The 15097-nt window shown below is 46.3% G+C and overlaps 1 protein-coding gene across 4 annotated transcripts in view; it reads left to right on the forward strand.

Moving 5' to 3' along the window:
• OS9 (OS9 endoplasmic reticulum lectin) overlaps positions 1-13854 on the forward strand; it is a 30827-nt gene extending 16973 nt beyond the window's left edge. Inside the window, exons 6-15 of one of the 4 annotated variants that reach the window (XM_043564608.1) lie at positions 8674-8884; positions 9005-9106; positions 9321-9421; positions 9600-9651; positions 10341-10429; positions 10656-10934; positions 11215-11404; positions 12331-12495; positions 12662-12774; positions 13084-13854. In XM_043564608.1, the coding sequence (XP_043420543.1) occupies positions 8674-8884; positions 9005-9106; positions 9321-9421; positions 9600-9651; positions 10341-10429; positions 10656-10934; positions 11215-11404; positions 12331-12495; positions 12662-12774; positions 13084-13209 (1428 nt within the window). In that variant the 3' untranslated portion in view covers positions 13210-13854. Of the gene's footprint in view, positions 1-8673; positions 8885-9001; positions 9107-9320; positions 9422-9599; positions 9652-10340; positions 10430-10655; positions 10935-11214; positions 11405-12330; positions 12496-12661; positions 12775-13083 lie in introns of all 4 variants that reach the window. The other 3 variants (XM_043564607.1, XM_043564610.1, XM_043564609.1) reach the window with 3 other exon arrangements.
• The last annotated feature ends 1243 nt before the right edge of the window (positions 13855-15097 follow it).

Here is a 15097-nt window from a genome sequence, read left to right on the forward strand (position 1 = left end):
GGGAGAGGGGCAGAGAGAGGGAGGGGAACAGAGGATTCAAAGCAGGCAGAGAGCCTGGCGAGGGGCTCAAACTCATGAACCGTGAGATCATGACCTGTGCTGAAGTCGGAAGCTTAACTGACTGAGCCATCCACGCGCCCCCTTCCTTCTGCTTTCTTGAGTTTATTTTACCGTTCTATTTTCAACTTCTTGAAATGAATGCTTAATTCCTTCATTTTCAGCTCTTCTTTTTTTTTTTTTTTTTAATAAGTGTTTGTTATAAATTTCCCTCCAGGTACTGCTTTAGGTATTTCTCACAACAACTTTTTGTGGCCATTATAAATTTCTTCATCTAAATTTCAAATGGATCATGCTTTCTCATGATTCACAACCCAGAAGATATAGAAAGGTGCACAATGAAAATTCTCGCTCCCCAACTGCTCTCCCACCTGCTCAGTTCCCATTGTGGCTTCCCACCCATACAGGTCACCTTTTTCTGAGTGCTTCATGTGTGTTTCCAGCCTTTCTCCGGGGTTCACAAGCGGTTAGGACTAGAGAAGCTTATTGCTTTTTCTCTCTTTTTTACACACAATATTTAGTATATTAAACACACGTCCTGCACCTTGTTTTTCTATATCTTGACAATAATTCTTAAAGATCTTTCAATGGCCATCCATCTAGAGCTTTATTCTTTGTTTTTACATCTGCACAATATTCCATTGTATGAATGTTGCATCATTTTGTCATCATAAATGGACTGAGTAAATAGTTTCCCTCCATATTTTTTGTTACTACAAAAGCTTATTATGTTATACATAGTTCGTGTGTAAATATATCTTAAAAGTATAATTGCTGGGTACAGGTTATATATATTTAAGATTCTCTTTGCAAAACTTTTATTGCGGAAGGCTAAAAACACAGAACATCAGAGATAATTGTACAATGACCCCCTGGGATCATCTAGTTTCAACAAATATGGCCAGTCTCACTTCATCTATTTTCCTGCCCACCTCCCTCTACTAGTTCCTCTGTTCCCAAACTACTTGGAAATAAATTGTAGATATCATTTCACCAATAAATATTTCTGTAGGTGTCCCTAAAAGGTTAAAACTCTTTGAAAAACATAACTCCATACCCTATCACACTAAAGAATTACCAGTAATTCCTTATTATTATGAAATATTCAGTATCTTCAAGTTTCTCTGGTTATCTTCTATATCTCATAATTACATAGATTATTTGATGGTTGTACTATGTGAGTCCTTTAAGTTTGTTGAGACTTGTTGAATGTTCCAGCGTATGTCTGTTTCTCTGAATGTTTCTTTGTGCCTGAAAACGTGTACCTATTATTAGCTACAGTGTTTACTGTATGTCTGTCTTTCAGTTCATGATTGTTAACCATGCTGTTCAAATCTTTTGTATCCTTACTGATTTGTCTTCTGATGTAATTATGCACTTGTAGACTGATCTGTTATTCCTTACTCTGCTTTCAGTGTATTCATTATTATTCTATCACTTGTTGCATTATGTACCTTGGGGGTATGTATTAATTTATTCAACAAATGTTTATTGAGGGCTTCTTCATGCCAGGCACTGGAGTAGTTGTTACAGATATTTCAGTGAGCAAAACAGATAAAAATTCCTGCTTTAGTTGGGAGAGACAGATAATAAGAAAGATAAAGAATTACATACAATTTTTTTTTTTTAACTTTAGAGAGAGAGCATGAGTGGGAAAGAGGGTCAGAGGGAGAGAGAGAATCTTAAGCAGGTTCCACACTCAACACAGAGCCCAGGGTGAGGTTCGATCCTATGACCCCATGACCTGAGCGGAAATCAAAAGTCGGATGCTCAACCAACTGAGCCACCCAGGCGCCCCAAGAATGACATACAATTTAAATTATCTTCTTCATAAATTGAGCTTTTTTAAAATATGAAACATAATTTATTGTCAAATTGGTTTCCATACAACACCCAGTGTTCATCCCAAGAGGTGCCCTCCTCAATGCCCATCACCCACTTTCCCCACCCCCCACTCCCCATCAACCCTCAGTTTGTTCTCAGTATTTAAGAGTCTCTTATGGTTTGTCTCCCTCCCTTTCTGTATCTTTTTCTCCCCTTCCCCTTGCCCATGGTCTTCTGTTAAGTTTCTCAAGATCCACATATGAGTGAAAACATATGTTATCTGTCCTTCTCTGACTGACTTATTTCACTTAGCATAATACCCTCCAGTTCCATCCACATTGCTGCAAATGGCCAGACTTCATTCTTTCTCATTGCCATGTAGTATTCCATTGTGTGTATAAACCACAATTTCTTTATCCATTCGTCAGTTGATGGACATTTAGGCTCTTTCCATAATTCGGCTATTGTTGAGAGTGCTGCTCTAAACATTGGGGTACAAGTGCCCCTGTGCATCAGCACTCCTGTATCCCTTGGGCAAATTCCTAGCAGTGCTATTGCTGGGTCATAGGGTAGATCTATTTTTAATAAATTGAACTTTTAACATTATGAATTGACCTTTTTGGTCTTAAATTGTTTTACTTAACATCTTTTATGTGGTAATATAACTGTAACAACTTTCATTGAGTTGTTTACTATATATATTCCTAAGTAGCTCCACACCTTGTGTAATGTGGGGCTTGAACTCATGATGCTGAGATCAAGAGTTGGACGCTTAAGCGACCTGAGCCAGCCAGACTCCCCTGTATTTTTTTCATCCTTTTACTTTTATCCTTTCTATATTCTTATGTTTTCAGTTTGTTTTATAAACAACATATAATTAGTTGTGTTTTTAGGAATTTTAACCATTTATTTTATGTACGTATATATATTTGGATTTATGTCTAACATTTAATTTTCTGTTTTATTTTGTTCCATCTGTTCTTCTTTTTCTCTACTTTCTTTTGCTTCATTTTGTCTTTTTAAAATTTTTTTTTAAATATTTGTTTATTTTTGATAGAGACAGAGTGTGAGTGGGGGAGGGGCAGAGAGAGGGCGACACAGAATCCGAAGCAGGCTCCAGGTTCCGAGCTGTCAGCACAGAGCCCAACCCCAGGCTCAAACTCGCAAACCATGAGATCGTAACCTGAGCCGAAGTCAGGCGTTAACCAACTGAACCACCCTGGCGCCCCCGTTTCATTTGGTCTTAAACATGCCGCCTTTTCTTTCATCTGAAGTTGTGTACTTACTTTCTTTTATTTTTTTCAGTAACGGTTTATCGAGATCGAATTCACATCCCATGCAGTTGAGTGTGCAGTTCGGGGGTTTGTGGCATACTCACGGAGGTGTGCCACCAGCACCACCGTTCCTTTTAGAACCTCTTCACCACCCTAAAATAAAGCCCCTATTCTTTGGCAGTTACTCTCCACTCCAGCGTTTCCTCAACCCCACCCTCCACTCTAGACAGCGTCTCATCTTTCTGTCTCTACAGATCCGCCTGTTCTAGACATTTCCTGTGACTGGGATCCTCTAACGTGTGACCTTTGTGTCTGGCTTCTTTCACTCACCGTGTTTTCTAGGACCATCCATGTGTAGCATGTACCGGTACTTCCTTACATTTTATTCCCAAGTACTGTTGCACACGCTGTTCATCCATTCATCGCTTGATGGACGTTTGGGTTATTTTCACCTTTTAGCTATTACGAACAATGCTGCTTTTAACCTTTGGGATCAAGGTTTTGTGTGGACGTAGGTTTCGTTTCTCTTGGTATATACCAAGGAAGGAGTAGAATTGCTGGGTCATATGGTAATTCTATGTTTAACTTTTGAAGGAACTGCCAGACTTTTCTCAAAGCAGTAGAACCATCTTATAGTCCCACTAGTAGTATTTGAGGGTTTCTCCACATCCTCATCGACATTTGTTTTTGTCTTTTAAACTATAGCCTTCCTAGTGAGTCTGAAGTGGCGTTTCATTGTGGTTTTGATTTGCATTTCCCTGATGGCTAATGACGTGGCACATCTTTTCGAGTGCTTTATTGGCGATTTGTGTATCTTCTTTGGAGAAATGTCTATTCAGATACTTTGCCTATTTTTTAATTGCATTATTTGTCTTTTAATTATTGAGTTACAAGGTTTCTTTGTATATCCAGGATACAAATCTATTGTCAAGGGGCTCCTGGGTGCTCAGTCGGTTAAGCATCCAACTTTGGCTCAGGTCATGATCTCATGGTTCCTGAGCTCAAGTCCCTCTTTGGGCTCTGCGCTGACAGTGCGGAGCCTGCGTGGGATTCTCTCTCTCTCCCTCTCTCTCTGTCCCTCGTGGGTTTCTCTGTCTCCCTCTCTCTGCTCCTCACTCACTTGTGCCCTCTCTCTCTCCCAAAACAGACAAACAAAAACCACAAATCCTTTATCAGATACATGATTTGAAAATGTTTTCTCCCATTCTCAGGTTGTCATTTCACATTCTTGATGGTGTCCTTTGCAGCACAAAAGCTTTTAATTTTGATGAATTCCAGTTTATCTGTTTTTTGTTACTTGTGCCTTTGATGTCATATCAAATAAACCATTAGCTCATCTAAGGCCATGAAGACTTATAACTGTATTTTCTCCTAAAACTTTCATAGTTTTACATTTAGGTATTTGATCCATTTTGAGTTATCATTTTTTGTATATAGTATGAGATAGGGCTTCAACTTCATTTCCAGTTGACCCAGCACCATTCGTTGAAAAGATGATTCCCATCAATGAATTACCTTGGTAACCTTTCAAAAAAATCAATGATGATAAAAGTGAAGGTTAATTTCTGGACTCTAAATTTAAAAAAAAAAAATTTTTTTTTTAATGTTTATTTATTTTTGAGAGAGAGAGAGAGAGGGAGAGAGACAGCGCTTCAGTGGGGAAAGGGCAGAGAGAGAGGGAGACACAGAATCCAAAGCAGGCTCCAGGCTCTGAGCTGTCAGCACAAAGCCCGATGTGGGGCTCGAACTCACAGACTGGGAGATTATGACCTGAGCTGAAGTTGGGCGCTTAACTGACTCAGCCACCAGGTGCCCCTGAACTCTAAATTCTATCTCACTGCGCTATGTATCTATCTTTGTGTCAGTATCACACTGTCATCATTGTAGTTTTGTAGTACGTTTTAAAATCAGCGTGAGTTCTCCAACTTTGTTCTTTTTCAAGATTATTTTGGCTATTTGGAGTCCCTTGAATTTTCATATGAATTTTAGGATCAGTTAATTTCTGCAAAGAAGCCAGCTGGAATTTTGATGGGGACTGCATTGAATGTGAAGATCAGTTTGGGGAGGATTGCCATCTTAATGTTAACATTCAATATTAAGTTTTTTAATCTATGAGCTTGTATATCTTTCCATTTTATTTCAGTCTTTAACTTTTAACTTCTTTAAGAAATGTGTTATAGCCGGGGTGCTTGGGTGACTCAGTCAGTTAAGGTTCTGACTCTTGATTTTGGCTCAGGTCATGATCTCATGGAGCCACACCGGGCTCCACGCTGACAGTGCAGAGCCTGCTTGGGATTCTCTCTCTCTCTCTCTCTCTCTCTCTCTCTCTCTCTCTCTCTCTCAACTCTCTGCCCCTCCCCTGCTTCCCTGCTTGTGTTTGCATGCACTCACTCTCCCTCTCTCTCAAAATAGATAAACTTAACAAAATACATTAAAAAAATGTTTTCGTTTTCAGAGTACAAGTTTTGCACTTCTTTTGCTACATTTCTTTCTTTTCTTTATTTCTTTTTTTAATAATTTTTTAATGAAATTTTTAAATGTTTTTATTTATTTTTGAGAGAGAGAGAGAGAGAGACACAGAGTGCAAGCGGGGGAGGGGCAGAGAGAAAGGGAGACATGGAATCCGAAGCAGGCTGCAGGCTCCAAGCTGTCAGTGCAGAGCCCGACATGGGGCTCGAACTCATGAACCGTGAGATCATGACCTGAGCCAAAGTCAGACACTTAACCGACTGAGCCACCCAGGTGCCCCATTTCTTTCTTTCTTTAAAAGTTTATTTATTTTTGAGAGAGAGAGAGAGAGAGAGAGAGTGGGGTAGGGGCAGAGAGAGAGAATCCCAAGCAGCCTGCACGCTCTCAGCTCAGTCTCATGAACCCCATGATATCATGACCTTAGCCAAAATCAAGAATTGGACGCCTGGGGCACCTGCGTGGCTCATTTGGTTAAGCATCCGACTCTTGATTTCAGTTCAGGTCATGGTCTCACGGTTGGTGGGATCCGCCGCACGTGGGGCTCTGCGCTGACAGTGTGGAACCTGCCTGGGATTAAGAGTCGGATACTTAACTGATGGAGCCACCCAGGTGCCCTGCTGCTACATTTATTCCTCATTATTGTTCTGACGCTATTGCAAATGGGATTATTTTCTTTTTGTTACTTTCTTCATTTTTGAATTGTTCATTGCAGTATATAGAAATACAGTTGATTCCTGGGGCGCCTGGGTGGCTCAGTCGGTTGAGCGTCCAGCTTCGGCTCAGGTCACGATCTCGCGGTCCGTGAGTTCGAGCCCCGCGTTGGGCTCTGTGCTGACAGCTCAGAGCCTGGAGCCTGTTTCAGATTCTGTGTCTCCCTCTCTCTCTGCCCCTCCCCTGTTCATGCTCTGTCTCTGTCTCAAAAATGAACGTTAAAAAAAAAAAATTAAAAAAAAAAAAGAAATAGTTGATTCCTATATCCTGCAACCTTATGGAGCTTGTAAATTAGCTCTAGTACTTTAGTAGATTCTTTAGGATTTTCTGTCTCTAAGACCATCTGTAAGTAGAGATAGTCTTACGTTTTTCTTTCCGACATAGATGCCTTTTATTTCATTTTCTTGCCTTATTTCCCTGGTCAAAACTTCCAACCCAGTGTTGAGTGAAAGTGGCACAAGCAAACAACCTTGTCTTATTCCTGGTCTTAGGGAGACTCCGTTCAGCTTTTTACCATTAAGTGTAATGTTAGGTGTGGATTTTTAATAGATGCCTTTTATCAGGTTGATGATATTCTCTTCTATTTCAAGTTTGTTGAATGTTTTAATCATGAAGAGGAGTCACATTTTGGTCAAATGCTTTTTCTGTATCCATTGAGATGATCGTGTGGTTTTTGTCCCTTATTCTGTTAGTGGGATATATTAATTACATTAATTGATTTTTGTGTGTGTTAGCCCAACCTTGCACTCCTGGGATAAATCCACTTGGTCTGGTGTATAACCCTTTTTATATGTTGCTAAATTTGGCTAACTAGTATTTTGTTGAGGACTTGGGGTCTCTATTCATAAGAGATATTGGCTTATAGTTTCCTTTCCTTATGATATATTTGTCTAGATTTGGTATCAGGGTAATAACACTGGCTTTGTAGTATGCATTGGGGAATATTCCCTCCTTTTCTTTTCTTTTTTTTTCCTGGAAAATTTTGAACAAGATTGGTATTTATTGTTTTTTAAGTATTTGGTAGAACTCACCAGTAGACCCATCTGGCCCAGGCTTTTCTATGTGAGTAGTTTCTAGATTACTAATTCAGTCTCTTTACTTGTTATAAGTCTATTCATAATGTCTATTCCTTCTTGAGCCAGTTTTGGTAGTGGTGACTTTCTAGAAATTTGTCCATTTCATCTAAGTTATCTGATTTGCTGCCATGTAGGTGTTCATAGTATTTCTTTATAATCCTTTTTTATTTCTGTAAGGTTAATAGTAACATCCCCTCTTTCATTCCTGATTATACTAATTTGAGTCTTCTTTTCTTGGTAAGTCTAGAGGAAGTTTTGTCCCTTATTGATCTTTTCAAAACAGCTTTTAGTTTCATTGATTTTTCTTTATTGTTTTTCTATTCTCTATTTCACTTACTTTTGTTCTAATCTGTATTAACTTGCCTCTGCTTGCTTTGGGTTTAGTTTGTTTTTTTTTTTTTTTTTTTTTTGCGCCATTCACAGTGGAGAGAAATGTAAACAACCCTAAGGATGCAGTGGTAAATCACAAGGGCGTAAAATAAACTGTAGTAAACATTGTACTACTGTAGCAATTTTGTAGCCACCTCCTGTTGCTATTGTGATGAGCTCAAGTGTTGTATCTGCTTAAAAGTCCATGATGCGAATCTTCTCTAGTCTCTGCGGAATCTTCTCTCGTCTCTGTGTGAGCAATTTGTCTCCGGTAAATTGCATATCACAGTAAAAAGTGATCTCTTGTGGCTCTATTAGTGGTTAAATTTGGGGGGAGTCAGAAGTCATATGCAGATTTTTGACTGCATGAGGGTCAGTGTCCCTAGCCCCTGCATTGTTCAAGGGTCAAATGTGTGTGTATATATACACATATACACACACACATATATGCCCCCCCATATATATATATATATATATATATATATGTATATATATATACACACTGCATATATACAATTGCATAGATAGATAGATAGATAGATAGATATACTGTATTTATATAAAGGAAGAACGTGAAACAAAAATTGTCTGGTTACCTACAGTGAAGCTGCCTGAATTCGGTTCCTATTTTTGACCACTTACTAGTGGTCAACCTGACCAAGTCCCTTATCTGCATCAAACCTAAGTTTCTCGAGCCACAAAGTTGAGATACTAATCCCTCCCTCACTAGGTTGGTGTGATAATTCAACGAACTAATGTATGTAAAATGTCATATCCCAATGTATGCACAGTACCAGACACACAGTAAATGCTTAACAAAAGGCAGCTGCTCTGAGAACTAAAGCTAATTATTAGTGGTAATTATTATTTGTTTACCCCCTCTGTCCTGGCAGTTCCTCTGTGACGAGGGTGCTGGTATTTCTGGGGACTACATTGATCGAGTGGATGAGCCCCTGTCCTGCTCTTATGTGCTGACCATTCGGACTCCTCGGCTCTGCCCCCACCCTCTCCTCCGGCCCCCACCCAGTGCTGCTCCCCAGGCCATCCTGTGTCACCCTGCTCTGCAGCCTGAGGAGTACATGGCCTACATTCAGAGGCAAGCTGGTGAGTAATTAGAAGACCAGGGAGAGGAAGGAGAGACGTGGGGACGGATAAGCAGAAGATACGGTATTGAGAGCCCAGAGGCATGTGGCCTTGTCCTGCCTACACACTGTTTTTCAGTAGACTCAAAGCAGTATGGAGACAAAGTCATAGAGGAACTGCACGACCTAGAGCCACAAATGTGGAGCGAGGCCAAGCCGGGAGCAGTGCCCCCAAGGAGAGCAGGTAGGACCTTGGAGCCCCTGTTCCATGAAACTTCTCTCCATTTCTTCCCTTTCCCCAGTCTTACCATCCTATACTGACTGTTGGGGGTCAGGGGCGGGGGAAGTACTATGGGCCCTGATTCCTTAGTAATAGCAGAGGGGAGTGTACCCCATTCTATTTGCTCCCTTCCGTTTCTCCCCTCCTTTCAGATTCCTCCCTGTTCTCTGTATCCCAGGTGCACGTCCAACCAAGGATGACGGTAAGGAATCAGATTTCTGGAAGATGCTTCGTGAGCCAGAGGACCAGGCCGCTGGTGGGGAGGAGGCTCAGGCTGAGGTGAGAGCCAGCTTCCCAACCATTTCTCCAATAAGGCTGACCCTGGGTGAGCTGAGGTCATTATGAGATGACGTACCCCTTTCTAGGGAGGCCAGGCTAAACCCAGAACCACTGCCTTCAGCGTGTGGTAGGCATAAACAAGCGTGTGTACTTGACTCTACCCTTGTCTCCACATCAGGAGCAGGAACCAAATCTTGAGGCAGCAGACCCAGCTCCGGGCCCTCCTCATGGTGAGCGAGCCCTCCGTGTGTCTTTGACTGCTTGAATGTATTTGGGGGTGGGCATGGGGTGGAACTAACCACTGGGGGATGGGGGGGAGGCTGGGCTGCCAGGCCAGCAGTGAATTCATTTTTACAGGAGGTGATACTATTTCCCGGCAACAATTCTATTCTGGGGAGATAACAGAACACAGTGGTTCCACCACTTGCTGACTTTGTAATCCTGGGTGGTTTCCCTTAACCTCAGTTTCCTCATCTATTACCAGCGGGTAATAATCCCTACCTTATAGGGTTGAGGTGAGGTTAAATGAGAACGAGTCTGTAGCTCACGGCAGAATGCCTGGAACAGAGTGGACAATAAATGGTTTGTATTTGTGGAAAGGGGAGAACAGTATCTGGGGAAGTGGAGCCTGTGGCCCGAGAGTCTCTTCTGTGGTCCTAAAAACTGGAGTGATTGCCAGCAGGGCCTCGGCCGTGCATGTGTGACTTTGCTTGTTAGTATCCTCCTCTCCCCACTGTGGGTCCACCGTAGGCCAGTGCTCTCGGGGTGGGGGGGTGGCTATGTCGTCCCCCATCTCACTACAGACAAGTAGTCCTGGAGGCAGGGACCATGTCCTTCCTTGGTCCCCTCCTCTCCTCACCTTAGGAAATCAAAATAGAATTTAGGACACAACTGGTCCATTCCTGCCCTTTCATCTCAGATTTTCAGAACAACGTGCAGGTCAAAGTCATCCGGAGTCCTGCGGACTTGATTCGATTGATAGAGGAGCTGAAAGGTGGAACAAAAAAGGTATAGGCCCGGCTCAAGGGAGGGGGAGAGACTGCCCCCCTGCTGGGAGCACTTAGGGAACCGCCTCTGACCTGGGCCTGAAGGCAGCCCAGCGGGTTGTGGACTCCCTTTGTTTTCTCCCCCTGAGTGCCCCTTACCACACTCCAGCCACCGTGGGTCTGCCGCCCTTGCGTCTCTGCGGAAACCCCAACCGTCCACCTCTTTCTCCTGATTCCCGTCCACCCAGGGGAAGCCAAATGGAGGCCAAGAGCAGCCTGCAGATGATGCCACAGACGTCCCTCAAAAGGAAGCAGAGGTGAAGGCGAAGAGTGACGCAGATCATCAGAACGAGGTAGAAGAGGAGGAGGAGGAGGAGGAGGATGAAGACGAAGATGAGGATGAACAGCAGTTACTGGGAGAGTTTGAGAAGGAACTGGAAGGGATACTGCTCCCGTCAGACCGAGACAGGCTCCGCTCAGAGGTGAAGGCTGGCATGGAGCGGGAACTGGAGAACATCATCCGGGAGGTGAGCACAGTTCTCACCCTGACGCTTCCGCAGCTGGCCGCTCCCGTGGGGAGGGACAGGCCGAGGGGCTGCAGGGGAGCAAAGGTCAGCATCCACACAGCGCAGGGCCTGGGACGGGACACCCTCAGCTGGCAGTTGTTTACTTAATAAAAGAAAGGGGACAATAAGAAAGGGGGAGCAAAGAGAGGCATGAGACTTAGCTATTACTCTCCAGTAGAGCACGGACCACTGACCTTCACTCCCCAGACCCTTGACTCTCCACTCCTGTTGGGCATTCCAGACAGAGAAGGAGCTGGACCCAGACGGGTTGAAGAAGGAATCCGAGCGTGATCGGGCAATGCTGGCCCTGACATCCACTCTCAACAAACTCATCAAAAGGCTGGAGGAAAAACAGAGTCCAGAGCTGGTGAAGAAGCACAGGAAAAGGAGGGTTGTCCCCAAAAAGCCTCTCCCCTCCCCCCAACCAGCAGGTAAGAGCTGTCAGACAGGGAGGGGCAGTCAAGCCCATTGTCTTTGTCCCTGGGCCCAGGCCCACGCACCCTGGAGGGCATCCTGCTCTTTCCCTTCTGAGAGTGCTTACTCTCTTCCCTCTTTCTGGAACGCTGTTCTCACTGCCTCCATCCCTTTGCCTGGCCACCTTCTATTCATCCTCTTGGGAAGCAGCCTTAAGAGCATGTCTGTCTTGTTTTCTGGTTTGCTCCTGTGCACCCACTGCCTGGCACTTTCCTGGCACATGGTGGGTGGTCTGTAGATATTCATGGAATGACTGTGAATGAGCCTGTGTGCTGAAGTCCACACACCTGTGAAGGACGCAGCCTGTCAACAGTAGGACTTCGCACCGCGAGAGGCCCCAGCTGGTTGGGTGTGGATAGGGCAAGCCCAGCTATTCGTAAGCCAATTGCCTGGACAGACTTGAAGTTATTCCGTCTTCCTGTACCCCCTTATGTCCATTCCACAGGGTCCTGTGAGATCAGACATTCCAAACAGAAGGTTCTGTTTTCAACCTTCCATCCCACTATCTCTATAAACACTGGAATGTCTTTCGAGTACCAGCATGTGGAGTACCAAGCCACAGTTTCTGAACCTGCTTCTTAAAACAAAACTTCTTTGTTGGCCCAGGTGGCTTGATTTTTGCTTCAGGAAATACAGCCATTTTTCCTGTAGGGGATAGGCAGAATTATTGGTTCGGGAGGGAAGAGGGAGGCTGTAGCCGGGGGAGGGAGCTTTATAGGCTTGGGCGGGGGGCACTAATTTATTCTGAACCCTGGTTCATGTATGCGTTTGAGGTGGAAAACTGCCGAAACCCGTTGGTGGCTTAGGGAGAGGTGACCACCACAGCCCCTAACCTGGAGTCACGGCTCTGCTTTGTGTCTCCCTGTGTGTCTCCCCCTCTAAGAGGAGGATCCTGAGCACAGAGTCCGGGTCCGGGTCACCAAGCTCCGACACGGAGGCCCCAATCAGGATCTGACTGTCCTCGAGATGAAACGGGAAAACCCACAGCTGAAACAAATCGAGGGGCTGGTGAAAGAGCTGCTGGAGAGGGAGGGGCTCACGGCGGAAGGTGGGCCCTGGGGCTGGCTGGCCCAAGAGCTGTTGGCAGGGCCTGCTGCCCGAGGTGGAGGGGCTGGGTCCCGGTGGAAACCTGGCTGGGCGCCTGGGGGGCAGAGGCCCTGCACCGAGGCTCCCACCCTTCCTCGCCTCTCACTGCCCACGTGGCTCCTTTCCAGGGAAAATTGAAATCAAAATCGTGCGACCCGGCGCGGAAGGGACAGAGGAGGACGCACGCTGGCTAACTGACGAGGACACAAGAAACCTCAAGGAGATTTTCTTCAATATCTTGGTGAGAGGCCGCCCGCCCCCAGTCCCGGATCTCCAAGCCTTGGCCCTGCTCTAGCGCGCCCTGGAGCTGAGAGCGCGGCTCCGGCCACGCTGGCTAGCCCCAGCCTCGCCGCCACCTTCTGTCCTTCTGTGATTCGAGGCTGGCGGTTCTGGCGGCCGGGAGGGTTTGTCCTCGGCCGGAGCCGCTGGCGAAGCGCGGGCTCCGGGTCCCTGCCTTCCCCGGAGCCGCCCGTGTCCTTGGATCGTACAGAGCCCAGGGCGCCCTTGGCTCCCCAGCAGCGACCTCACTCAAGGCACACCCTCCGCGCAGGTGCAGGGAGCAGAGGAGGCGCAGAAAGAGCGGCAACGGCAGAAGGAGCTGGAGAGCAATTACCGCCGCGTGTGGGGCTCTGGCGGCGGGGAGGGCACGGGAGACCTGGACGAGTTTGATTTCTGAGACCACCGCTGCCGTCTGCTGGCCAGGGAGTCCCGGGCCTGCCTAGACTGGCCCTGCCTTCTCCCCCACCAGCCACCTGGGCCCTGAAGGCTAAACGGCAGAGCTGAGCTTCGGACCCTGGCATCCAGCCGATCCTGCACCCCCACCCCCGGGGGGGGGGCGTGGCAGGAGCACACGGCTGCTGCTCAGACCTGCCCAAGACCAACTGGGCCTGCCGGGTTTGCTCTCCCAGGCTCCTCCCCACAACCCCTTCCTTTCTCCAGCCGGCCCTGGTACCAGCCCCTTAACTTGTTGGTTCCTTTCCCCTCCCTACCTGGAGAGTTGGTGAGATCTCTTGCGTGGAGGAGGGCAGGGAGAGCAAGAAGAGTGGGGCAGTTCAGCAGGCCCCCCACCCCCTGCCCGAACTGCTCCTCAGGGTCACCCCCTTCCCTTGGATTGGCTTGGGATTTCCCACTCCTCTCCCTTCCCACACTGTTCCCTATAATCCATACTTCTGAGTTGAGGTGCTTCCCCCTCTGTCTCTGAGGAAATGGGAGAGAGTTGCCCACCACCTCTGACACAATCCCACTGAAAAGGGTGGGGTACAGAACCACCCACCATGTTCTTGAACAATCAGGTTTCCAAATAAAGAACTGGACCATCCGTGAATCTTTTTTTTTTCGTCTTCTTTTTCTTAGGGGGAGGTGGGGTGGGAGCTCTAGTAGGCATGAGGCTGACTGTTCTCAGGGTGGAGTGCACTCTCTCTGAAACCATTCTGTGCTCCGCACGCCCTAGGTGGCCTCAGTGGGCACTGGGGCACGTGGGAAGAGGCCAGGACAGAGAAACAAAGCCCACTGGCCTGCCAAGGACTGCAACACTTTTCCTCACCCATTTCTGTTCCTTCTCTTCTCCCCCTGTATACCCCAAAGCCAAGTGCACACCGCGGAGTTCCCCCACCAGGGGAATCCTCCTGCTGAACTCTCTCCCAGCAGCGTGCTGCAGCTTGTGTTTGCCACCCACACCCCGTGCCCACCTGGCCGTACCGCTTCATTTCTTCCAGTAAAGACTCTACCCTTCACCACGCCCAAAGAGGGCATTGCTGCCCACACATGCCAGCTTCCTACTATGCCAAGGGCAGGTGGGTCTGGGTAGGTCTCTCCATCTCTTCCTTGTTGCCAAGTACAGATGTTGGGCCCCTCACTGCCCCCCCCTTCTTTACATCTCTGAGATATATATATATATATAGTCTTTCTGCCAAAGACTGCACTCACAAGGTAAGATAGAGGGCACTGAACTCCCAGGTCTCCAGAAGTGCAAACTAAGAGATTCGATTGTTGAAGGAAGTTGTCTGAGACCAACCGTCTTCTTTCTGAATTGGGACTGGTGCTTATTTTGCATGTTATGCTTAAATTGTTTTATATGGAAATGTAAGGGCACCTGGGTGGCTCAGTTGGTTAAGCATCCCACTTCAGCTCAGGTCACGATCTCTTGTGAGTTTGAGCCCTGCAGCAGGCTCTGTGTTGACAGCTCAGAGCCTGGGCCTGCTATGGATTTTGTGTCTCCCTCTCTCTCTCTGCCCCTCCCCTGTTCACATGCTGTCTCTCCCTGTCTCTGAAAAATAAACATTAAAAAGAAAAAATCTGGGGCGCCTGGGTGGCGCAGTCGGTTAAGCGTCCGACGTCAGCCAGGTCACGATCTCGCGGTCCGTGAGTTCGAGCCCTGCGTCAGGCTCTGGGCTGATGGCTCAGAGCCTGGAGCCTGCTTCCGATTCTGTGTCTCCCTCTCTCTCTGCCCCTCCCCCGTTCATGCTCTGTCTCTCTCTGTCCCAATAAACGTTGAAAAAAAAATTTTTTTTTAAATAAAATAAAAGAAAAAAAGAAAAAAGAAAAAGAAAAAATCTTTTGGGGCG

Source organism: Prionailurus bengalensis, chromosome B4, assembly GCF_016509475.1.
Source record: "Prionailurus bengalensis isolate Pbe53 chromosome B4, Fcat_Pben_1.1_paternal_pri, whole genome shotgun sequence".
NCBI lineage: Eukaryota > Metazoa > Chordata > Mammalia > Carnivora > Felidae > Prionailurus > Prionailurus bengalensis.